This window comes from Molossus molossus, unplaced genomic scaffold, assembly GCF_014108415.1.
Source record: "Molossus molossus isolate mMolMol1 unplaced genomic scaffold, mMolMol1.p scaffold_m16_p_8, whole genome shotgun sequence".
NCBI lineage: Eukaryota > Metazoa > Chordata > Mammalia > Chiroptera > Molossidae > Molossus > Molossus molossus.
The window spans coordinates 80,016,341-80,033,265 of NW_023425402.1; the positions used below are offsets into that span (position 1 = coordinate 80,016,341).

At 40.0% G+C, this 16,925-nt stretch overlaps 1 protein-coding gene across 14 annotated transcripts in view; it reads left to right on the forward strand.

Moving 5' to 3' along the window:
• NCOA7 (nuclear receptor coactivator 7) overlaps positions 1-16,925 on the forward strand; it is a 143,676-nt gene that overhangs the window by 95,367 nt on the left and 31,384 nt on the right. For 11 of the 14 annotated variants that reach the window (XM_036249467.1, XM_036249464.1, XM_036249465.1 and 8 more), the window contains 2 exons: positions 2,345-3,390; positions 4,032-4,200. In XM_036249467.1, coding sequence (XP_036105360.1) covers positions 2,345-3,390; positions 4,032-4,200 — 1,215 coding nt within the window. The remainder of the gene's footprint in view (positions 1-2,344; positions 3,391-4,031; positions 4,201-16,925) is intronic. The other 3 variants (XM_036249469.1, XM_036249471.1, XM_036249475.1) reach the window with 1 other exon arrangement.

A 16,925-nucleotide genomic window follows, 5' to 3' on the forward strand; every position in this document is an offset into this window, starting at 1 on the left:
AACAAGGGCATTTCTTGCCCAGTGAGGACTTCTAATGGAGTAATACTGTTGCACATCTTCAGGTTAGAATGCTAGGTATTCTTTTTAATAATACAAAGGGAAGGTACATCGTTACAGAAAGTTTTCTCTTTGTGAGTTTGTGTTTAATGATCAGGATACAGGGCTAATGCCATAGCTGAGGAGAGAGAGAAAAGTTAAGAATTGGCTGCTAATGTGTTGAAATTATTTCAGAGTTGTGCACTGACTTCTGCCTTGGATACAGGTATATAAAGACTTTTCAGTCTAATGAACAATGAGCAAAATAGACTGTATGAGAGGAACCAGTGTGAAACAAACTTAGTATTATTGACTTCAATTCCATCACTTGTTTACAAGTTTAAAATAGCTTAAAACTTTATTATTACTAAAAATTGTGTGGTAAAATAAGAACTATACATTAGCTGCAGTGTGCAAATAGTTTTTAAGTGCGTGTGTGTAAAATCACCATTCTTACTTTTAAGGCTTTGTGTTTTTTGTGTAGGATATTTTGTAACTCTAGCTGCCACAGAATATAGGAAGGGAACAACCGAGAGAATTATTGATCCCTCATTAAGTTTCTGGCGGAGTCCAGCAAACATCAACCACAGCTATGTGCTTTGCCCCAGCAGTGCTTGGCAACTGCAATGCAGGAAAAGCAGATGACTAAATTAATCTCAGCTTGGGTTACGTGGAAGCTCAAGAAGGGAGGGGTGGACAAAAAGGTAATACAGGAGGGTGATTTGAGTGCAGTCAAACGTATAGTTTCTGGGCGTCAAGCTAGGTAGATATGGAAGTGATGAGAAAGGGCTTTGGATGTTTATGGAAGAAAATTTTGCTTACTACCAAGTGTGCGAAGAGCTGGATTTCTTTGCTGCTGGATTTCTTATAGCCTTTAATATGCCAAATTAAATTTTTTTGTCCTGATATAGACATTATACCACACGATACTGATGTATCTGACTCTAGGCTTGAAGCATCTCTGACCTCTGAATGCTGGTGTTGGGCAGCACATTTCTGTGTAGACAGGTTCCTGCAGAATGGAGACGCGCTGTCACAATCATTTCTTAGCATGTGGCACTTAGGAGCTCAGTGAATGCTTAATGCATTGAAGTGAATTAGGAATTAAAGAGGCTTTTTAAAGCACTTGTCAGAGCCTAACAATTATGTAAGCTGTTCTTTTCTATTGGAAAAAGCATGGATGTTGCATGCAAGTGATTTATTCAATAACTGAAGATAGTCTCGTAACTTGAGAACTTCCTGGTCCTTTGTCATTCTGTTGTCATAATTATTTCAAAGCCAGAATAATAAAGTATTACCTGAATATGATCTAGCCTTTTTAGAAAATATAATTATTTCTGAAATCTGAAAATGTTATTTTAAAAGGAGTTTTTATGTCTCTGTTCTAATCCAGTGTAGATAATAAGGTAAGTGAAAACATACGTTACTCAAGATCTTCCCAGTCATAGTTTAAAACATAAGGTTTTTTTTTACACCATTTATTTTAAATTTTGGAGAACATGTTTAATCAATATTTTTGTATAACTCAAATCTAGGTAGTAAGGAAAAGTAAATTGACCGCAGCCCAGGATAGTAAGTTTCAGCTAATAAACCAATTGTCTATTGCCGTAAAGGAAAATGATACTGTTATAAAATGAAAAAATTAAGAAATTTAAACTTAGTTAAGAAATGTAAAGTAAGTATTATAAGTAAGAGCTTATTTGATTTACTTTTCTCTAAGTTTTTAAGTTGGTGGACGTTTCCTCTTGTTCCCTTGGGGATTGAAGGATGTCTGTTATTGGAAACATTGTATCCTAAGCCATGAAACCCCACCTTAGGTTCAGAGTCAGTGACTTTATAAGAACAGTTAAATGTGTAGCTACTCAGTGAGCCATTCAGAATTAATGTAATAGATTTAGGTACTATTTTATAAAAAGGAAAAGCTTTCAATATTTAAGGAAGTTTAGTCATAGTACTAGGACATTTCCTCTCTTTTGTCCTTTTCTTCATGAAAATCTGAGACATTATTTCATCATTAAATGTCTGGTGGGTTACATCTCCATGTTCATTAGTGACTTCAAATACCGTTCATGTCTCCTTACTAGTAGGATATGCCTTTCATGGTTCTTTATTTTGCCACTTCTGTGCTTCATTTTGAAGTTAATTTTTAATTTCATTTTCTTATTCTGAAATCATTTAAACATTAGTTTGTGGTATATTTATGTTTTGTTTTTTAGTTGGGTTTTGTTTTGGTTTTTGCATTTCCTTCATTTTGTTTTTGGTTTTGTGTTTAACATTCCATGTGCACCCACCATTTCTCCCTCGACAGTGACCTACCTCAGGATCTTTGTCCTCTGTACAGGCCTGGAGAGTGGGAAGACCTGGCTTCAGAGAAGGATATCAACCCATTTAGTAAGTTCAAATCTCTCAACAAGGAAAAACGGCAGCAGAATGGAGAGAGAACCATCACTTCGGATTCCAGATCAACAAGACCTTCGGAGAAATCCACAGAAGACACATCTACAAAGCCTTCAGACAGCTCTGTGTCAGGGAAGTTCAAGAACCTGGAATCCTCTGTGGAGGCCTCCAGTGGGCCGACCACAGTCACTAAAGTCAGCAAGGAACCTCCTGACACGCATACTGAACTGAAATCTATAGCCAAAGAAAATTCCCTCTTAGGAGAAGAAGATGACTTCGTTGACTTGGAAGAACTTTCTTCTCAAAATGATGGTGGAATGGACAGGAGAGTAACCTCAAAGGAGTGCCTTTCTCGTGACCCAGAGGAGCAAAGGAAGGCTAAGTCACAGATAATCAGTTCTGCTCCGGAAGTGCAGGTGCAGTCAGCCCTGAGCTTTTCAAGAACAGAGAGCGATGCTGAACTGAAGGGGGCCCTGGATTTGGAAACCTGCGAGAAGCAAGATAAAATGCCAGAGGTGAATAAGCAGCCGGGCTCTCCAGAAAGCCAGGTGGAAAACACACTGAACATACATGAAGATCTCGATAAAGTTAAACTCATTGAATACTACCTTACTAAGAACAAAGAAGGGTCCCAGTCATCTGATAACTTGCAGGAGGCAGAACTAAGTGATGACAAAAACATTGAGCCAGTGGGAATAGACATCACCCTCAGCAGTTCTCTTGCCCAGGCCAGTGAGCCACCAACCGAGGACAATGAAGAGCCAGATAAAAACTGGGTGAAAAAAAGAGCCCCCCATCCACTGCAACTAGACTCTTCTACAGAAGAAAATATGAGTAAAGAGTCTCTAGACAACTCTTTGGAATCTGCTCTGGACAACAGCTCTGAAGGTGCACAAATGGATAATAAATCTGAAATCCAGTTATGGCTGTTAAAGAGAATTCAGGTGCCCATTGAAGGTAAGCCACTTTTCTTGAACGTCTTTATATTCTGTTGCATAGTTGGCCTTTCTTCAATACGCACATGCACAAGTAGTACAATAATTTGAGAACAGTGTTTTCTAAATAGAGCATATCTTTACTGATACATTAATAATTGGAACAAATAGCAATATATGGTATCTAATTTGGAACTTTAAGTATGACATAGATTTCTATTTCAAAAGTAGTTTGCTTTTTTTTTTTAATCTTTCCTTTTTTACTTTGAATTTCTAAACCTAAAATATGTTAAAAGATATTTCAGTTCTAAACTGTTGCATTATGGTGTGACTGGGTCCTCGGCATCATTCATTAATATGTATTCTTGTGGCTTGCTACAATTCTCCACTGTTTGGTGTTGTGTTGGTTTTTATGCTTCTTCATAGTACATAGTATCTCATGCGATATAGATCAACCTGAAACGTCTAAAGCGTTTCTCCTTTCATGCTCATGAAGGTCTGAACATTTTCATTAGTACCAATGTGATGATGATGTATGATGTTTCTGCCATACGCTTTGACTTTTCGTCACTAAGGGGGGATTAAACACTATTCTAAGTTGAAAGGTTTTACTGTCACCAATATTGTCAGTATTAAGGAAGATGTATTGCCTGTGTGATTCAGATATGCTTCCTTCAAAAGAAGAGAAAAGCAAGACTCCACCCATGTTTCTGTGCATTAAAGTGGGAAAGCCAATGAGAAAATCTTTTGCCACTCACGCGGCAGCCATGGTCCAGCAGTACGGCAGACGGAGGAAACAGCCCGAGTACTGGTTTGCCGTTCCTCGGGAGAGGTGAGTGTGGGCCCGCACGAAAAATCTGACAGTCAGATTCCAGTTGCATCTCAATTTTATTTTAACTTCATCTTAAAATACTTAATTTTGTTCTTAAGTAAGAGATTTCTCTTGTACATTTCAAAATTTCCAGAAGAGTATTATTTGAGTAGCTTTCTGCTAAAGGCTGATTTCAATATAACACATTTGAGGTCATCAGAGAACTGTGGGTTGAACCACTTTTATAACTTTCTACCCAGTTGAATTTTAAATGAAGAAGAATTAGACATTCTCAAGTGCCAATAATTGGAAGCACTCTTCTGCTGAGAAGAAAGGAATTCCTTGGAGGAGACCCAAACCTCTCTGAGTGCTATAGAGAGGCATGATTGTAATTTTTAAAGTGCTTATTTTTCGGGGGAACCAAAGATTGCTTTGGCCTTATGGAGGGAGTATCTGTGACTCAGCAACTTGAGAAATGTGACATGAGGTCATGTGGATGGGCGCAAGGAAATGTATACCTCAAAGAGATTTATGTTTTAAATTGCCAGGGAAGAAATGTTACTGGTTATGTGACAGTCCCAGGATAGCAGGTGGTGGCATAGAAATTCTTCAGAAGTGCATCACTGAAGACATTTTTATAATACAAATAGGAAACATTATTTTTCGGAAAAACTGGTCTCCTTTTGTATAACTAAACATGTCTTTAAAAAGGCCTTGTAGCTAGTTTAGAAAATTGTTAAACCCACACATATTTCTTTTTTGTAACTATTCTTCAGACATCATCATCCAGACAGACACTTTAGCACACACCTGCCAAGAACAAATATACTTGGTGAGCTTCCTTAAGCATGAATTGCTAATAAAGCAAAATTAAACTCCAAGCAAGGGTACACTTTCAGGCTGATTAGTGCTCAGGATGAGAATTCTCATCAGGAATTGTCTCATTTTAATAAGTTATAGTTTAATTTGAAAAATAAATAGAATAAAAAATTTGAAAAAAAATCGCCCTGGCGGATATGCCTTGGTTGGTCGAATGTGGTCCCATGCACTAAAAGGTTATGGGTTCGATTCCCAGTCTGGGCACATGACCGGCTTAGGAGTTCAGTCCCCTGTTGGGGCACATGTAGGAGGCAGCTGGTCGATGTTTCTCTCACATGAATGTTTATTTCTCTTTCTCTCTCTCTCTAAAAATCAATAAAAACATATTTTTTAAAAATTTGAAAAATTTAATAGGATTTAATGAATTTAGTAATGTCGTTTCCCTGTTTTAGGCACAAACCCAAATTAACATGAACATTAAACATAATTTTTGTTGTTCAGGTAGAGTGGGAGGGAGAGAGAGAGAGAGAAACATCAACGTGAAAGGGACACATTGAGTGGTTGCCACCCACACGACCCAACCAGGGCTGGGGACAAACTGCAACCAAGGTACGTGCCCTTGAGCAGGAACCGAACCCGGGTCTCTCTGGACCGCAGGCCGATGCTTTAACTGCTGAGCCAAACTAGCCAGGGCAAACATAATTTGTTTTGTATTAATGTAATATCCTCCTCTCCCTATGCCTGCAACCCTCATGGTTCTCATCGAAACTTTAACTCGAGAGGTACTGTGAAGATGAAAAGAAACTGTGTCTTTTGTTATTATTTTAAAATGTTTCAACAGAAGCCATGTACATTTGTGAAGCTCTGTCAAAACCAGAGTTTGAAAATCGAGTGTCACCGCTGGACAGTACCTGAGAGATGTAAACCAATTCCTGATTTTATGAGTTTAGAAAACAAAGCACTGAAACCATCAGCCATGTAAACTTCTGGGGTCTATCACAAAAACTACCTATTGTTTATGTCACTTTTTCTCTGGGAAAATGCATTATAGGAAGGGGACTCTTCTAGAATAATTAGAGCAATCTCACACGTGGTTAATTTTACTGTCATTCTTTAACCCAGAAGAAGTCTATAATGCTGAGATAGTACTTCTCTTTGACCTTTCATACAAGTGGTTTTTGTGAGCTTTTTAAAGTAGGTCACTTGTTGAATTCTATTATACTGTATTTTATAGCACCCTTGACTTATTTGTCTTTGGCTAGCAAATAACCTGGCAATATTTAGTTTTCTTTCTTGAACAAACGATTAATTAACCAAAGATTGTCTGGGAGACATTGTATCTCACAGTGTTAATGATGGATTCTTTGTGTAGATGTTTGGAAATTTTTTTGTTTTATTAATCCTCACTTGAGGATATTTTTCTGTTCATTTGTAGATAGAGTGGAAAGAAGGGAGGGAGAGAGAGAAAGAAATAGCAGTGTGAGAGAGGCACACTGATTGGTTGCCTCTCACATGACCCTGACCAGGGCCAGGGATCAAACTTGCAACCCAGGTACATGCCCTTGACTGGGAATTGAACCCAAGACCCTTTGGTCCATCGGCCAATGCTCTAACAGCTGACCCGAACTGGTCAAGGCTGGAAATCTTTGGTTTAATTGCTCCTTTATGTGTTTCCATTTCTACCTAACTTAAAGGAAGCCACATTGTAGTTTAAGATTGGGAAAGATGGAGAAATCCTGTAGTTAATTCCCACCCAGAACTCTAAGTACACAGTAAGAAATAAGAAAAATTTATTTTTATTTTTGATTTATGAAATTGTTCAAGTCTTAAGGCTCAACAAAGTTCTTTAGAGCCAAGAAGTGGCATGCAGTGATTTTCTTACTCTGATGATAATTTCTGGATTCCCTTGTTACATGAAACTGAGCGTTTCTACTTGCCTTTCTACTTAATGGATACTTGCATGCATTGGAGTTTCAGCAGCCGAGTGAAGAAGTCATCCTAACAGTGGCTCCAGATAAAAGCCCATATGTTCTGTGAAATGGCACCAGGTGTTAGACATCTGTTTAGCAACCTCAGTACTTGAGTTCTGGCTAAGAAAGTATTCAGAGCCAAGAATCAAACTACGAGAAAGTTTATTTAGAAAGTCACAGAGGTAGAAGAAGTAAGCCATAAAAGAAATGAGCTCAGGAAATGTTATAGAAGCAAAAGAAGGGTCCTTGGAGCTTAGGAGAGGGGGAGAGAAGAGAGAGAAAGAAAGATCAGTTTGCTGTTCCACTTATTTGTGCATTCATTTGTTACTTCTGTATGTGCCCTGCCTGGGGATCGAACCCACAACCTTGGCATATTGGGATGACACTCTAACTAACTTAGCTACCTGGCCAGGGCCTATTCAACTTTTTAAATAAATAATATGAAAATGGAATTAAATAGCAGGAATTATGTAGAATTTGCTAAGTCATGCATAAATGTTTAATCCAAGCTGAATTAATTGGTTAGTGTGATTTGTGTAATAAGTAAGCTAATAGGAGAGGGGAAGGGGGAGAAGGAATGGGTATTTTAAAACATTTTTTCTTAATCCTCACCTGAGGGTATTTTTCCATTGATCATCAGACAGAGTGGGAAGGAGTGGGGGAGAGAGAGATGGAGAGAGAGAAGCATCAATGTGAGAGGGACACATTGACTGGTTGCCTCCCGCACAACCCCAATCAGGGCTGGGGACAAACTGCAACTGAAGTACGTGCCCTTGACCAGAATTAAACCTGAGACTCATTGGTCCATGGACTGATGTTCTAAACGCTAAGCAACCAGCCAGGGCTAAAACCTTTTTTTAACTTAATTATGCTAAGATAATTTTAGCAATACTTGAACATACAGATAAGCAGGGGGAGTGGGCAGAATCTGCTTTTTGAAATCTGTTTTTTTTTTTTTTCCCCCACTTAATAAGTTGTCACGTTTTCCATATCAAAAACTGTTATGTTATGTATACGAACAAGGTAGTTAGCACCCCCATTATGTTTCCCTATTGATTTCATCATGTTCCTGCTTTGGGTGTTAGGTTGTTCCAAGTTTTTGGCCATTATAAGCAATGCTACATTAAACACTTTTGCAAAATCCTTCAGGGGGTCTTACCAAGTCTGAGAATAGTTTTTAAGGCTTTTAAATACATGTTGCACATGAAAGCGTATGGCAGTTTATAGCCCACCAGCACAGGAGTGCCCTTTTTGCCACATGACGGGGAGTCTAAGTGTGATTCTTTATCAGTTTGGTAGATGACAAAGGAAGCAAATGTAGCTTTAAAAATGTTTTATTTTAAAGTTGTATGAGAGCTTGTTCTATAACATGTGTTTGATAGTCAATAATGGCCTGAGGATTTATTTTTCTGTGCGATTTCTTTAGCAATAAATTTATTTATATCTTGTTATACAAATATATATTTAATTCTTAAAAATTCTAAAATACCATGTTTCACTAATCAGCTTCTGATTAAGATCAGCCAGCCCTCTGACTTATAAAGGTTATATTTTGTGCCTGCCCACATTTAGAATGAAGTCATCGTATATGTTAAATTTATTGTTTTAGAAAGCATATTTCCTTACATGTCAAGAATAATTGAAGTTCTCAAGCACTTTAAGGTAGTTAGAGTTTATTTTATATTTTCAAAATTAAAATGAGTATGTACCTATGAGCCCACACTATCTGTCATTTTAAAAGGCACCATCTGGCCCTGGCCGGTTTGGCTCAGCAGTTGGAGTGTTGGCCTGTGGTCCAGAGAGATCGGGTTCGGTTCCCGCTAAGGGCACGTACCTCGGTTGCAGTTTGTCCCCGGCCCTGGTTGGTCGTGCGGGTGGCAACCACTCAATGTGTCCCTTTCACGTCGATGTTTCTTTCTCTCTCTTCCTCTCTCTCCCTCCCACTCTGCCTGAACAAAAAATGGAAAAATGTCCTTGGGTGAGGATAAAAAAAATAATAATGAAAATAAAAGGCACCGTCTGTGTTGTGTATCTCTTTCTCAGGTCCAGCTTGTGAGCAGTGGCAGTACTTCTGCAGTGTGTACACCCTCTGCAGAGTTCTCCCGGGTTGCCTAGGCCAAAGAGTAGAACCAAGTGTTTAAGGCCTCATTTTTAGGAAGTATGCCTTTTCTTTAGGTCAGCATTTCTCCCAAAAATGGTTGATGGAAATCTCATCTCATAGACAATAGGCGTTCATAGTTAAATATGTTCCATAGTTAGCTCTTAGCTTTATCTAAAATTGAGCTTTGTGCTCACAGTTGCTATTCTCCTAATAAACTTTATTCTTACTCCTCCATATTATTTATTTACTCTAAAATTAAAGAACACCTCAAAAATAATAGTTACTATTGTTACATGAATATTATTCAAAATAATTTTGTTTTATAGGTGAGGCATTTAGCAGGTCACAATGCATGTATGCTACGTAGCTGTTCTTTTTCTTTGTTACTTTCAGTACTTTTATAGGCATTAATGTTCAGTTTTTCTCTTTTTTTAAATTAATGCATTTATTTTTGTTAGAGATGTTTCTCCTTTTCCCCCACTGATTCTCCCCTCCCTTTCCCTCCCCGCCATGTCCCCAGCTTTGTTGTCCATGTACATTGTTCATGCATACATGCATATAAGTTCTGTGGTTTATCTCTTCCCCCAACACCCCCTCTTCTGGGGATTGTCAGTTTGTACCCCACTTCCACATCTCTGGGACTACCTCAGACTGTTATGTTCATTATATTCCACAAATAAGTGAGATCATATGAGTGTCTTTCTCTCTTTGGCTTGTTTTGCTTAGGATAATACTTTGCAGGTCCCTCCATGTCATCTCAAAGGATAAGAGATCTTTCTTTCTTACAGCTGCGTAGTACTCTATTGGTATATGTACCACAGCTTTGTTATCCATTCGTCTACTGATGGACATTTGAGCTGTTTCCAGATCTTAGCTATTGTAAATAGTGCTGCTACAAACATGGGGGTACATATATTCTTTCTGATTGGTGTTTTAGGCTTCTTAGGGTATATTCCTAGAAGTGGGATTACTGGGTCAAATGGAAGTTCAATTTTTAATTTTTTTGTGGTAACACCATATTGTTTTCCATAGTGGCTGCACCAGTCTGCATTCCCACCAGCAGTGGACTAGAGTCCCCTTTTCTCCACACCCTCACAACACTTGTTTGATGATTTGTGGATGGCGGCCATTCTGCCAGGTGTGAGGTGATACCTCATTGTTGTTTTAATTTGCATCTCTCTTGATGATGAGTGATGTTGAGCATTTCTTCATATGTCTCATCCATTTGTATGTCTTGTTTGGAGAGGTGTCTTTTTAGTTCCTCTGCCCATTTATTAATTGGGTTCTTTGTCTTCCTTTTGTTGAGTTGTATGAGCACTCTATATATTGGAAATTAACCCCTTATCTGATATATCATTGGCATTTATGCTCTCCCATACAGTGGGTTGCCTTTCCATTTTGATGATTGTATCTTTTGCTGTGCAGAAGCTTTTGAGTTTGATGTAGTCCTATGTGTTTATTTTCTCCTTTGTTTCTGTTGTCTTAGGTGATGTATCAGTGAAAATTCTGCTGCGTATGATGTCTGAAATTTTGTCGCCTACATTTACTTCTAGGATTTTTATGAATTCATGAGTCACATTTAAGTCTTTTATCCATTTTGAATTTATTCTTGTGTATGGTGTAAGTTGATGGTGTAGTTTCATTTTTTTGCATGTAGCTGTCCAATTTTCCTAACACCATTTATTAAAGAGGCTGTCTTTACTCCACTGTGTGCTCTTGCCACTTTTGTCAAATATTAATTGAGCATATTGTCTTGGGTCCATTTCTGGGTTCTCTATTCTGTTCCATTGATCTATCTGCCTGTTCTTGTGCCAGTACCGGGCTGTTTTGATTACAGTGGCTTTGTAGTATAACCTGAAATCTGGTAATGTGATCCCTCCTACTTTGTTCTTTTTTAAGATTGCTGTGGCTATGTGGGGTCTTTTGGTTCCATATAAACTTTTGGAGTGTTTGTTCTAGTTCTGTGAAATATGTCGTTGGTATTTTGATGGGGATCGCATTGAGTCTATAGATTGCTTTGGGTAGTATGGACATTTTAATGATGTTAATTCTTCCAATCCATGAACAGGGTATGTGCTTCCACTTTTTTATATCTTCCTCTATTTTTTATTTTCAATGACCTGTAGTTTTCTGCGAACAGATCCTTTATTTCTTTGGTTAAGTTTTCAGTGTTTTTATATCTTTACTCATGGTGCTGATGTCCTTATTCATGCTGTTGAACTTCCTCAAGATCATGGCTCTGAACTCTACCTCTGATAATTTGCTTAGCTGCATTTCATTGATCTTATCTTCGATAGAGTTCTCTTGTTCTTTTATTTGGGATTTGTTTCTTTGTTTCACCATTTTGGCTATCTCAGTGGGTTTTGGAGCCTGCCAAATTTTCCCTGTGGGTGTTAGTGTTCTGCTGATTGTGGCTCCCTCTACTGGGTTCGGATGAGCATGGGTGGGCCCACGTTAAATACCACTGTCAAGTCTTACTCTCCTGGGTAGATTTGCAAGCCCAGGAAATGTTCAGTTATCCTCTAGCTATTTCCTGGTGGCTAGTAGTCTCAGTTACTCAGTGCCTTGGAATGTAGCCCTGGTGTTCTGCATAAGAGGATTTCCAGAGGCTCTGATAGATGCTGGTTGTTAATGAGCCTCAATTTGCATTTCTTTGTTTCACCTGGGAAAGGCTGAATCTCCAAGTGCGGGGAGGCTGCTGCTTTTCCCCACAGCTCGGGGAAGGAGCACACTGGCCACAACTCAGCCACAACTTTATGGCCGCAACTCAGCAAAAACTCTGAGTGCCCTCCAAATCCCGGTTGTCCCCACAGAGTTCCAGCCCAGTCTTCCCTCCCTCTGCCGTAGCCCCCAGGTGAGTGGCTGTGGCTATTTTAGTGCTCTGTCCCGGCTCTCTGCACTGTGGAGCGGGCTTGGTCTTTATTCCCCAAGGGTGCTGCTCACAGCTAAGACTGCTGCTGTCCATGGGCTCCCATCCCGCCACCCTCTCACTCCTCCACAGATCCTACCAGTGTCCCTGGTTATATGGTCCTGTCCTGCTGCTTTACTGTTGCTTTTTTCTGAGGATTTGTCTTTATTTTAGTTGTAATTCCTGTTTGGTCCTGGGAAATCGTCTGTGTAGCTTCCATTCACTCTGCCTCTATTTTCACTTCCTCTTCACCTATCTTGTGAGCAGCTGTATTGCACAGGCCCCTCTCTCTGGTGCCCCAACACCCTGCAGGTTCTGCGGGTAACTGGGTTGCACAGTCCCTTTGGGGACCAGGTTCTATGCCTATGTTATGGGCTTCTGGGTTGCACAGGCCTCTCTGGTGCTTCAGCACCCCACAGGTCCCATGGGTGACTGGTTCACACAGTCCCTGCTGCATTGCACAGGCCTCTCTGGTGCACCTGCACCCTGCGGGTCCCGTGTGTAGGCAGCTGGATCGTACCAGTCCCTCTTGGGCTCTGGCTTCCCACGCTGTTGTGGGCTGCTGGGTCGCTCAGGCTTCTCTGGTGCCCCAGCACCCCTCAGGACCCACGGGCAGCTGGATCGCACCAGTCCCTCTCTGGCTCCGGCTTCCCACTGCACTTGTGAGCTGATGGACTGCACAGGCCTCTGTGGGGCCCCAGGTCCCGCCACTGGTGGCTGGGGAGGGATGCTGCCCCGTGGGGCTCAACTCCTGCTCAGCTTTTGCTGTAGTTTTTGGGGATGGGTCTCAGCTGCTGGTCTGTGCTTCTGTTGCCTGGGGATGGATGTCTGCCCCCCAGCCTCTGTTGCTCGGGGTATATCTCAACTCTGATTGGGCTGCTACTATGGGGGATGGTGCTGGGCTCCCAGCTGTCACAGAGTGTCCACTGGTCCGATGGTGCCAGGTGCACTGGTGGGCTCAGGTTGCTGGGCCCTAGCCGCCCCCACTGCCTCCTCCCAGGGAAGACCCGGGATCTTCCAAAATGGGGGGACTCCCCACAGTGCAGGGAGAAGCGCCCCGAGTGGGCCGTTTACTGGGGTAGCCGGCTGCTCCGTCCACAGCACAGGAACCTTCTGCTCCGCGGCTCTGCACTGCTCGGGTTTGGTCGTCCACCTTCACATGCACTCACACTCTCTACACACTCGCTCACTCACACTCACCCTCCCTCCGGTCCTGCCTGCCGCCATCTTCCCCCCTAATAAACTTTTATAGGAATTCCTTAGTTGTATTTTTTGTTCTTTACTATTTTTTCCTGTTACTGATATAATGGAAATTAATTGTTTTTACAAAAAAATTAATTTGTAATCACATTTTAAGTTTGGGATTACTTGGATATCTGTAAAAATGGATAAATATATATAAATAGTCTTTAAATATTATATATATATATTTGTGTGTGTGTGTATGTGGTTTTTTAAATATTTTTTTCTGTATTGATTTTAGGGAGAGAGGAAAGGAGAGAGAGAGAGAGAAACTCTGATGAGAGAGAACATTGATTGGCCGCCTCCTGCATGCCCCCCACTGGGGATTTGGCCCACAACCTGGGCATGTGCCCTGACCAGGAATTGAACCGGTGACCTCTTGGTGCATGGGTTGACGCTCAACCAGTGAACCACACCGGCCAGGCTATGTATTATTTAAAACTTATTTTAGCCCAATCTCTGTTGGTTTTAAATTTGTTACTATAGTAAGTCAAAATTGTGATTTATTTCCCCCTTTCAAATTTCTTGTGGTAACAGCTATGCATACAAAGACCATGTGTGTAATTTTTTTTTACATCAAAACTGTACTGTATTTTTAGGAGTGACTGGATGATAGCAGATCCTAGTCAGGATCTACCTTTTAACTCTATGTTTTCCTTTTGTCAAGGTAAAGGTATTCACTATTAGTTTTGGAATATTTAGAGTAAAACCTGAAAGTCGTGAGTACTGAGCTTTTTCTGATGGATCATCCATTTGAAATCTTATTCATTTTTAAACTATGAGTCTAAGTTTCTTTGGACCCTGATATAACTCTGGTGCTTGATTTGTAACTTTATATAAAGTGCATCAGATTATTCTGGTTGAGCACATACTTAACAAAGATGCTTTTGTGGTATGTCCATCATCCAAAGTAGGATTGCCACTTTGAAAACCTCAAAGGGGAATGAATAGCAGAGAAATCAACTCACCTGCTCAACTGTCAGTTTCTCCAGTTCTAAGTCAGAGAGGGCTAAGAGGACAGGCAGGGCACTAAATCGGTGCCCTCCTGGCCTCCGTGCCAGTTGTGGTCCTCTGGAGGGTACTGTGCATGGGCTACCTCAGTACTTGTGATAGGTCTGTGAGGCGTGCAGCATACCCCCTTTTACAAATGTAGAAACTGGGACACTGTATTTCAGCGCTTTGCTCAAACTGCCAAATATCAAATCTAGGATTTATACTCAGATTTCTTTGATTTTAAATCCCATTCTTATTGCCAGATACCAGAGCAGGCAGTCGAAACTATTAATTATACTTGTTATTCAGTCTGACAGATCACTGAAATGTGCACTCAGTCATTTCTTGGCTAATGAAAGAAAGAAAATATGCAGCATCCCCTAATTTATTCATCTCCTTGCACTTTTCTGAAGCACCTTCCATCTCACTAAGTGTGTTTCAGTAATATTGGGCGGAAGAAGTGACTGACATTTTATGGATGATACTCCATGGGTGCTCAGAACATTTTATGGAAATAAAGAGCTTGATTGAAATGTCCTCCTTCTGATATTACAGGCGTGACCTTAGTTGCAGGCTGGTTCTAGCATTGGCTCGTTATTAGAACGAACTTTTATGTGCTACGGTGGTTATCTGGCCCAAAACTAACAAATGCACAGAATTTTGTTTTCTGAAGCTAGTATCACAAGATCCAGTTACCTTATTTAACATGATTCTTACTATGAACACAGCACCATGTTCCTAAACAGCACTTTCCTATTCTTTAGTTCCTCCACTTAAAATCAGTTTTGTACTTTATGGCCACAAAAATCTTGTAGAAAGGTATTTTGATCTTTTCACATTGCTGCAAAACATGTCTTGAGCCTTTGAGATTAAAGTTTAAACTCCTTGTTTGATTTTAAAGCCCTTTGCACACTGGCCTACATTTCTAGCTTTTTCTTGCTGCCTGAATCTGCAGTTTTATTAATATTAGTATTGTTAGTGTTTTTCATTAAGATAGTATTATTCAATTACTATATTCAAATACTATAGTATACTCAAATACTAAAAATATTCCTTGGCACGTTTTTCAAATACTAAAGAGTGGTTTCCCTCTTTTCTCTATTTGTGTAAATTCTTGTTTCCCCAAAGCAATACACCCTACAGTGACCTGTCTCTAGACTGGCAGTCACCGTCCTCTCCCAGCCTATACGTGTCTGGTGAACAGCCCACTGGCACGGAGGCACTGCGGGGAGGCACGGAGTCTCACAGTCTCCCCTTACAGTCACAACCAGTCTCGGTTTCTAAATTCTGAAATGGTGTGGGCTGAAGCCTGTAGAGAAATGCATTCCATTTCATAAATTTGAAAATATATGGAGTTAACAGAGAATGCGTGGCTCAGATCAATGAATGCCAAACTTAGCTTTGTAATAAAGTCATATAGGAGCCTTTAAATATACAGAGAAGTCAGGTCCTTCCCTGGACATCCTCCTGCTTTGGATTTGGGTTATAATCTCTTAGTCATTCTCCATAAGGTGATACACACAAAGGGCCTTATTTTGTCCTTTCACTTTAACTCTCTGTAGCATTTGACATCATTGACCATCCCCCAGTTAGCGCCCTCTTTCCTTCTAGCATCCCTTCCCAGTCTTTCCTTCCTATTTCTTCATTAAATGTTACCCTTTAAATGACCCTCTCTTTCTTACTATACATCTGCACCTAATTAATTCTTTCTTATATACCTATCATTTAAAGGTATCTTAGAACTTTCTGCCGTGCTCCAAACACATACATACCTAGTAGTCTTCAATTTTGGGATCATGCATGGATCTGACAAACACAAGATCATGCCCTAAATTAGATTTCTTATTTCCATCTTTGTCCCTGCCACTGTCCCCAGAATTTCTGCCTCCTGTTTCCTCTATCATGGTAACTGGTACCACCAGCCATTCAGTCGCCAAAGCCAGAATGTGGGCATAAACTTGCTTCTCAGTCATCTCCCACATTGGTCCGTCACCACATCTAGCTAATTTTAATTTTATCCATTTAACATCTTTAGCATCTCTTGCTCCCATCCCAACCCTTCTGTGGATAACTAGCTATGTGCCGACATTAAGAAATGTGAATCAGACTTATTGCTTGTTGCTTGCCTGACTTCCCCCTTTACCCACCTCACCTAAGGGCACGTGTTCAAATGTCTCCTCCGAGGAACTTTCCCAGTCTGGTTTGGATGTCGCTCTCTCTGCTGTACTCCCAGCTCTGTCATGACACCTACTACATCTGTTACAGATGTGGACGTCCTGTGGCTTTTCCTAACTGGACCTTAACCTTCCAAAGACAGGGACCAGGTCCTAGGACATTTGTGCCCTAGAAATATGGTATACTGTATAATATACTCTTAACATAGTATACCTCATGCTATAATATATTATACTATATAATACTATATTATATATACTATATTATACTATATATACTATATTATACTATATAATATACTCTTAACTGTTAGTTGGATGGATGCATAAATAAATTAGCCTATAGTCTAAATGGATTAAGATGTTTAAATAACTTCGCCTTGTAATTAAAATAACGCATAGACCTTATATAATATTTAGAAAAATATGAAAAGCAAAAAGGAAATGAAAAGCTCATAATTTTGTTGTGCAAAGCTAACTACTTTATTTTCAGTTTTGCGGCCTCTCAGCCTTTTTGTATACGTTGATTAATAATTACA